The 9,601-nt window shown below is 36.1% G+C and overlaps 1 protein-coding gene across 1 annotated transcript; it reads right to left on the reverse strand.

Moving 5' to 3' along the window:
- Positions 1-4,555: 4,555 nt before the first annotated feature.
- On the reverse strand, positions 4,556-6,455 carry SCCRO (defective in cullin neddylation 1 domain containing SCCRO). The gene is made up of 3 exons (XM_017634265.1): positions 6,298-6,455; positions 5,233-5,817; positions 4,556-5,157 (listed from the first exon to the last, which is right to left on the reverse strand). The coding sequence occupies exons 1-3, from the start codon at positions 6,298-6,300 to the stop codon at positions 4,846-4,848; spliced, it is 900 nt and encodes a 299-aa protein (XP_017489754.1). The 5' UTR covers positions 6,301-6,455; the 3' UTR covers positions 4,556-4,845.
- Between the last annotated feature and the right edge of the window lie 3,146 nt (positions 6,456-9,601).

Genomic DNA, 9,601 nt, shown 5'->3' on the forward strand with positions numbered 1-9,601 from the left:
CCCAAATTTTCCACAAATGTTTGATCCGAACCGAAAACCGAACCACTTTCTATAAAGGTTTAAAGGTTCATTTAAACCAATTTTCAATAGATAAATGTACCCACTTTTTTCTTTTTGTTAAACATGGTAATACCTACCATGTTTGTTTACCATGTGACAATATCAAATGTAAAGGCAACCCATCTCATTTGACATACACTTGACCCTTAACCTTGCGCGTTGTTGCACTTGACACTTAAACTTGCGCGTTATTTTTTTTTTGTTTTTCGAATCGTTGAACCGAATCGAAACCCCGGTTCAAACACCAAAAAACCCGCTTTGACGAACTAATCCAAAAGTGCATTAACGGTTCGAACCGCTGAACCGAACCGACCACTTTTTTCATCCGGTTCACGTCCCTGCTGCAAAAGCTTTCCAAAAATGGAATCAGTAATAAAATTGCGATGTTTCCAATAGAGGAACATATTTTATCTGCTTCGGGGTGAGAGAGCGAATAGTTTATCGAAAATATTATCTACATGATATTTTAGTTATAAAACGATTTAAAATATAATTTAACCTAATTTAACGAGGACATTTTGTACAGTACATTTTAAGCTTTCATCTCCTACCTAAAAGGAGATTGTTGGCGGTTTCTCAAAATAGTTATGCGTAAGCAATGTTCATTAATAAGGTTAAATGGTTCCACAGGAATTTTAAGCAGGCAATTTTACTGGGACACAATGAAAACGAGAAACTGGTACGCGCACTAATACTGGGACAATAGGCAAGTCCTAGGGATGCGGACTCAAAGTCCAAAGAAAGCTATACGATGGTACAATCAATAATAACCAAGACCTACTTTAACCACGACAAAACAATCGTTCACCAAGCTACAACGACTGTCATGCGTCCATATCCGACGACAGGGCTGTAAGAAGTTCGTCAAACAATAGAACAGGATGCCAAACGAACTCTGCTATACTTTGATGGGAGGCTTTGCAAAAGGAAAGGCCATATCCTCTGGGAATATGGAGATAATCTTCCAAACTGTCACCCCGCAACGGTACATGATAATAATAGATTAGCGCTTAAACAACATGTTAGTGTTTGACCGAGCTTCTCCTCCGATTTGTGGCATGCGCCTTGATGTTGTCATTAGAAAACACTTCCTTTTTTTAAATGCTCGAAAACTCTAGAAGTAGTAGGGAAATATACTATACAGTAAGTGTGTGAGGGGCTAAATATACATAAAAAGGATCAGTCGAGCGCCTTCGTCTTGACCTGCGGGCTTTGCCGGAGCCACAGCCGCTAAACTTAAACGTAGAATACGTGATAATATTAAGAGCACATTCAGGCGGTCAACCGCCGCCCATTAACNTTAGAAAACACTTCCTTTTTTTAAATGCTCGAAAACTCTAGAAGTAGTAGGGAAATATACTATACAGTAAGTGTGTGAGGGGCTAAATATACATAAAAAGGATCAGTCGAGCGCCTTCGTCTTGACCTGCGGGCTTTGCCGGAGCCACAGCCGCTAAACTTAAACGTAGAATACGTGATAATATTAAGAGCACATTCAGGCGGTCAACCGCCGCCCATTAACACCAACGAAGCGGAACTGCCAAGAGAGACCATCGTTCCCACGACAGTCGGGGCTACGTAACAGGAACGACCAATATTTATATCTGGCCAAGGACTGTCACTCCAGCAACACTCCCCAAAAATTCTTTNCTGGGAGGCTTTGCAAAAGGAAAGGCCATATCCTCTGGGAATATGGAGATAATCTTCCAAACTGTCACCCCGCAACGGTACATGATAATAATAGATTGGCGCTTAAACAACATGTTAGTGTTTGACCGAGCTTCTCCTCCGATTTGTGATCCGCCTTGATGTTGTCATTAGAAAACACTTTCTTTTTTTTTTAAATGCTCGAAAAACTCCAGAAGTAGTAGGGAAATATACTATACAGTATGTGTGGGAGCGGCTAAATATACATAAAAAGGATCAGTCGAGCGCCTTCGTCTTGACCTGCGGGCTTTGCCGGAGCCACAGCCGCTAAACTTAAACGTAGAATACGTGATAATATTAAGAGCACATTCAGGCGGTCAACCGCCGCCCATTAATACCAACGAAGCGGAACTGCCCAGAGAGACCATCGTTCCCACGACAGTCGGGGCTACATAACAGGAACGACCAATATTTATATCTGGCCAAGGACTGTCACTCCAGCAACACTCCCCAAAAATTCTTTGGGGTATATGTATGCTGTTACAAGAACAACAACAACAACAGAGAGACAAGGTGGTCCCTGGTTCGGTTTCAGCAACATATTTCTTCTTAATCAAATCTACTTAAAACAAGTTTTTATTGGATTATTGTTCGTCAACCAAAACGTTCTGCATTTTATGCGAAATGTAATCGCTTCGGGAATTTTATTGCAATTTTGCACAAGTTCAGATCACGGTGCAACGATACTACCATTTCACATACGCATATATGTAATTACATTCATACGTGTTGGCGACTTTGCCATCGTCATTCACGCTATAATTTTCATTTGAGAAATAAAATGGATAATAGCCATTGGGTAATTTGTCATATCTTTTTCTTCTATGGTTTTTATATCATTCTATACATGCATAGAGCGAATAGCTACATTTAATTTTTTCATGGCCTTTGTCCATCATGCACGCTGATACTCTTATTTTAATTCAGTTTTCGGCTGCTTCATATTTAACATATTCTACTAGGTACCTATTTAATTTTTTTTTTGTTGCTCTTTTATTGCCGCTATGGACATATTTATGAATGTAGTATCCATGAAAGAAGACGCTAGAATCCCTTTCTTCTGCATTTTTGGAGCACACTGAAAATTTTAAGCGTCTCTTAAAAAATCGCGTTTTTTGGGTATGTGTCCTTTAGTAAATGAGCAATATGAATATCCATGATTCAATAATAAACAAAAAAAAAGAAGGATACTCGATTTGCAAACACTTTTGGTGGCAGTGAAATGCACACTTTCTTGGGCCTTTCCAGTAAAACATGCGGAAAGGCGTTTTGTGTTTTCTTGCAATAGTTTTGTATGTGTGGACAATAAGATCCAAGGTCGCCCTCATGCAAGGAGATCAATGAAGGCCGTGGCCACCGACCGTCCGTCGGCGACCTCTTCGACAAGCGAGTAATGGCGCCCACAGTTCTTTTCCTACCACCCACATTTGTTTTGTGTATAGTAGATATATGTGTGTGTACATACATAAAGAAGTCCTATCCGTAAATACATATTACTGTTAAAAACGCCTATGTCACATCCTCCAAGAGCTTTCCAGTATTTCTTGTAATTAAGTTGCTTTGATCTTACTTTTTCTAGACATCGTCTTTAAAGCCGATAGACTGGGTTGGTTTAGTTGTAGATCTGATGTTTTGTTAATCTCACCTTCACACTCTTTTTGACCAANACAGTATTTCTTGTAATTAAGTTGCTTTGATCTTACTTTTTCTAGACATCGTCTTTAAAGCCGATAGACTGGGTTTGTAGATCTGATGTTTTGTTAATCTCACCTTCACACTCTTTTTGACCAATTAGAGTGTTCCATCCGATTTCTCTGCTTGGTGTAGGTCTTGTCTGGGTATGTATTGAAGCAGCTATTGTTTCTTTTGTTGTTTAACTGCTATGATTAGTGGTTGTTACTATTGTTGGTTGACTGGTCACTGCTGATGTAGAAAATTTTCTTTAGCCACTTTTTCACTTCGCTTTTTCAACGCATTCACTTTGCAAAATCGCACTTTTCGCACACACATCTGTTGTTGGACCTTCATTGCTCACTTTCTGCACATTTTTTCCAAAATTTAGCACAAATTTATGGTAAAAATTCGCATCCGAAAATTCTTCCACTTCACTCGACGTCGATGGACTTTTTGCAGCGTTCGCGAACGAAATTCGTTATACAGAGAGAAAAGTGGAAACGTCAAAAGTCAGAAAACTACGAAAAGTAAAACAAAACAAAATGTCAAACATTGGCTGGAATTTTTTTGGAATGCACTACCGGGAATTATTGGAATGTACTACCGGAAGTACAGGGTGGTTGTCATATCTTTAAATTTCCAAGTGATGATAAAAAATTTTGAAATAGAAATAGATCAAGAACCCATACTATATATAGAAAACTTTCAAGAAAATGGGTATTTTTAAAAATGGGCTGCCAATAAAAATATCGTCAGCTATATATTATTAACCTTCAAAACAATACATATATACCTTTATTTGCCTAAAACGCGTTTATTGATTTTATAGCATCCTTAGTTTTTATATATTAAAGAAGTTTATTATTATTTTCATCTTTACAGTTTCTCGTTAATTTACGCTTCAATTTTTAATATTATTTTTTCCATTTTTATATTTCCATAACTTTTATGTTAATATTAGTTTAATATGTATTATGTTTTGTTTTAGGTCGGAAAGGATTTTCATTTTGTATTTCACACTCAAACAAGTTATACTTTCGTATGTTATATAAACTAAAAACATATTCTACAGTCAACAGTTTTATAACATTATTTAATTTGGTTTNATTATGTTATATAAACCAAAAACATATTCTACAGTCAACAGTTTTATAACATTATTTAATTTGGTTTTAAGTTTAATTTTCGAGTATACGCTCTGATCTGCGCTGGCCGAGATTCGATATTTAGGTCCGAAAAAGTTGCGGTTTGAATGTATGAATTTTCGTGTATATCAATCTGTAGATTGGCGGTTTTGTAGGTTGAAAGAAGCGCTCACTAATTCAAAGTTTATGCTATAATTATTTATAATAATAAGAATAAAAGCAAATTTATTATTAAAATAATTAGGATATTAAATAAACGTTAGCCATAATTAATGTTTGTACTATGCGAGGTCGGCTGGTAACTGCTCGATATATTGCGCTGCTGTTGTTGCTGCTGCGCTGGCATAGTCTGTAGTTGAGGCTGATAGTTAGCGAGTAGCTGATGATGTTGTTGCTGAGGATGCTGCTGGGTAGCCATTAGATGATTTTCGTGACACCATTCGACAAAATCATCAATAAGCACTGGCCATGCTCCCTCTGAATCGTAGTTACTCATATTGTCATCAATGTGAGTAGCAAAATCCAATAGCAAATTCCAAGTGTCTTTGGGTATCGAACGCTTATGTTTTTCCTACGGTTTAAGTAAAAAAAAAAAATGTTTACGAAAACCATACACATAATATATGCACAATAATATTTCACTTACCTCCAAAAACCTACACCATAAATCCAAGAATTTAAATCGACTGCTGAGAACAATTTTCCAATATACAATGGCCATATTTAAATCGATTCCTTTCTGACCCGGATCCTTCGCATAATTGAAAGTAAATTGATAAAAGTCCTTAAACTTGGATGGATCATTTAACTCCATTTCTAACTGAGGCAATTTCGCTTTCAGCTTATCGATACTATCCACACCCAGTTCTCCCATGCCATTCACGAATTCATCATGTTTGAATTCGCATTGCACTTCAGCGCGGAATTTCCATGCAATAATCAAGACCAACTTTGAATCTGGACTTAAGGCGAGATCTTCCAGAAAACGTATAACTCCATCGGCGGTTATCTTTTGTGGTTCGCATGGATCTCGGTAACGCAGGAAGAGCTGTTCAATTCGTTTACGATCTAGCTCACGATAATAGTATTCTGGATTCTGAAAGTAGTTATCGCTCGCTAATTCCAACTTCCAGTCATTCTGTTGCAGGCAGTATATAGCCGTTTGTTCGCCAGTCTGCGTAAGCGAAATGAATCTTTTCACCTTATCTTTCTGTGTAGACTTCAATTTATTCTAGAAACAAAGGTTTTAAAAGAATTTCTATGCTATACTCTTTATTAGAACTATTATAATATAATGTATTATTTCATTAAGATTTTCTGACCAACTAAATTTCTTTTTTTTGCACACTAACATAAAGAACAATTGTCTCATTCGTTTGTCAGAAGTGCATAGTGCGTACCTGTTATTTAACATTCTGCCCAACATTTGGGGCTTCTTACTGACCACAAATCAATCACATCGAAGACTTTAAGATCGAATTAAAAAAATATTTAGTCATTAAAGTCCCCAAGATCCCAACGGCACCAAACTGCTTCTATTCCTGAAGCTGTTTGATAAGAATCAGGACCTCATTGTTATTTTATTTGCACAAAATAGTGAAGGCAAACAAATTCCATTGGATGTCAGTTGCAAATCTCTCCCCCTTGAATTGATTCTTTGCGAGTACCTACAATGAATGTTGTACTGTTTATACTCTTGGACCTCACTTACCATCTCGACGCAGCTAATTGCCTGAAAGTATGTCGTGGGAAAATTTCCTGTTCCGAGGTTTAAAAAAAATCTTTTCCAAAAAAATTAATTTTCTTCTTTTTCGACTTTCTTTCGTTTGCTATTTTTATCACGTTTCGTTTTGTAAAATTTGCGAATATTCGATGAAAAGAAAAAGGGATAAGTCCCAAACCGGTTCAGCCAAGTGCATAAATGTCCCTAGGAATATCAATGGCACAAATACATCGATCTTTTTCCCCCAAGTCGATGCCGCGAAACTTACATCGATATTTGTCGATGCATCGGACCGCGTACATCCAGAGAACGCTGGAACCACAAACTGATTCTTACGACGCCAGGTTATGCAAAATATTGATTGTAGAAACAAAACCAAAAATTATTTTATCCAGTTGATTGATGAGGTGTGAGCCGGAGTGTAACAAATTATTATAAAAATACACCTTGGTAGTAGCGACTGAAACAAGTGTTCACGTGTTGATTTTTTTTATTTAATTATTCATTATGTTTTTAACATTTTACGTTTACGTTAACATTTTTGTTATTTTTTATATGAATAGTGCTCATGCTTTAGCCAAAACCATGTAACATCGTTTCAAACTTTATATAAAATTTAGAAAAATTCAACAAATGTTCATCAATATATTTAACATTTTAATCTGAGTGTTTGGAACATTTTGAGTATGCAGTTTAACAGCTAATAAAATGTTGTATCGACTATTTATACATCGAGTGGTAAATTTTCGATGCATCGAGGCAAAACATCGATATTTTCGCTGCATCGATGTTTTTTCGACATTCCTAAATGTCCCTAACACCCGATTTACATGATTCAAGTATTTCAAAGCAATTCTTGCTCATTCTCTTTTGTGTTTTCTATTTGCTTTTATACGTTTCAATTCTGTTGAATTCATGTTTTTGGTTCTTTAAATGGGAAGCCACGAAAATGCTAAAAGCAAAGCAAGAAAGTTGAAACGACTTGACGGTACAGACGCATGTGTACTCGTCCCTTCTCTCTTCACCTTTTTCTTCTGAACTGTGTAAAAGCAGTCTAACCGATTCGCGCTGGAGCAACTATGCCAACGTAGTCAAATGCTGAATGTAATATATTCCTTGTGAATTAACCTGTTTTTCTGCATAAAATGCTTTTAATTAAACAGTCTTCAAGTCAATTTTCCAATGTTAAAGCGTAAAAGCGGGCGTAAAAACGGAGAACGTGTCAGCTGACACGATCTATCTTATGAGATCTGCGCAAGGCGCCTTGGATCTGCGTGTTAATAAAAACTCACCACCGCGTACCGCCACCGTGACGTAGATCATGACGTAGACGCTGCTTATCTCTCTTTCTATCAACAGCACACTTGATATCATTTCACGTATTTCTACGCTACGCTACGTACACGTTCGTGGGTAACCGCGCTCTTAGATGTCGCCATATGGCAAGTCATCTGTCAATTAGGGTGTTCGAGCTGCAATAAATGTGGCAGTGTTTTTTATGAGAGCATCACGTTCTACGCGAAAATTTGGGCCACACTGCCTCCAGCACGCATTCGAGGAACGAAAATTTAACAATCCGTCGCTCATCACTTGCAAATTAAATGCAGAAAGGTTGCAACATTGCGGTAACTATTGCATTGCTCGAACACACTATTAATCTTCCCTTGCTTCGCTGTACGAATTCGTAAATATTTACGAATGCTTTTAAGCAAGCAAATAAGCCACTGACAAACGGATGTGACAAATGGCTTGGGAAGCATTCATTTGGCGCTAATTTTCAAAGATATCGAAATACAAACCTAAACTTCCGCCGATCTTATTGGATATTAAATAGGCTACTAGCAATTTTTAGTGGTCCACATTTAGCATTTAAATACAATGAGGTTGTTGCTTGCCTGGTTATCAGGTTATGTGGTTATATTTTTCATTCAGTTTACAACAATAAAATACACTACACAATAATAATTTTCAACCAGATAACCTGATAACCAGGCAAGTGTGAACCATTGTGAACAACCTCAATTTGTTTCCAAAAACTCGTTGTTCAAACATTTTAAACTCCGGCCATTTATTTTAATTTAATAATATAATTTTGTATTTTTATTAATGACATTAAAAACACAAACTAAAATTTATTAAAACCTAAATTTAAACGTTGTTTCCTTTATTTATCGATATAGTTATGTATGTATGTTTGTATTTTAATGTATGCAGCAAACCTGGCTATGAGGAGGCAGAGGTAAAAAACCCGCTCCTAATTCGTGCTGGTGAATGTGTCGCCTTCTCTTTTATGATGGCGACAAGCGCCATGTATTGCATGAATGGAATGTGCCATGGATGTAATGAAATAAGTGCTAAATATAATGAACAAAAAATTAACAAAAGAAGAAAATACGATCATACAAAATAAAACTAATTATAAAAAAAACAAACATTTTATAGAAAATATTTGTTTTTTCACGGGACAGTAAATCAATTAATTTAGCGCTAGTAGAAACTTTAACACATTATACATTAGAATGGCCAAATTAACGCAAAAGGCCATACGAATCTTAAGCTAGCTGCTTCTACTGAAAATTTAATGATTTCGAACTAAAATAACATTTTCTCCAACATTTTACTAAGTTTCTTGTGTGCATAACGAATTTTTTGGTAAAGATCCTTAGAACAGCCATGTTGCTTGATAGTTGAGAATCGATAAGTACGGAAAATCTTTTCGTGGTCCATGTATGTGATGGCGCTCATGCGTGGACACAAAATAATCTTCATATGATCCCAAAAATTTAGCTGAAATATAAGAATAGTGCAATATTGACGTATATGATATATTAAATAATTAAATACAATTAATAGTTATGACATTAGGATGATTGACACTTTTCCAGTGTGAACAACCTATATAAGTCATGTAATTGGAGCTTTGTTCAAAATTATATAATAGTATGAATACATATTTCTGTAGGCTAAATACACTTGGTCTTTTTTTATGCGGATTTGAATTTTTTTTNGTGTGAACAACCTATATAAGTCATGTAATTGGAGCTTTGTTCAAAATTATATAATAGTATGAATGCATATTTCTGTAGGCTAAATACACTTGGTCTTTTTTGACGTAGAATACGTCTTACCTTAAGGTATGGGGGCTATGTTCAAATGTTGTAGTTGTAATTTTTAGAGCTTCACAAAAACGNAATGTTCAGTTTTATATGGACGAATAAGTGTTGAAGTGAAGTAATAAATATTTGTCGGGTTCTCCATAACTTTCGTTTATCGTTTTCGCGTATATGCAGCG

This window comes from Rhagoletis zephyria, unplaced genomic scaffold (assembly GCF_001687245.7).
Source record: "Rhagoletis zephyria isolate East Lansing unplaced genomic scaffold, Rhagoletis_zephyria_1.1 Rzeph_scaffold_13067, whole genome shotgun sequence".
Classification (NCBI taxonomy): Eukaryota; Metazoa; Arthropoda; class Insecta; order Diptera; family Tephritidae; genus Rhagoletis; species Rhagoletis zephyria.

Coding starts and splice junctions, on each gene's coding strand:
- SCCRO (XM_017634265.1), bottom strand. Junction 5,158..5,232: donor TATGGTGTAGGTTTTTGGAG/GTAAGTGAAATA, acceptor CTTAAACCGTAG/GAAAAACATAAGCGTTCGAT.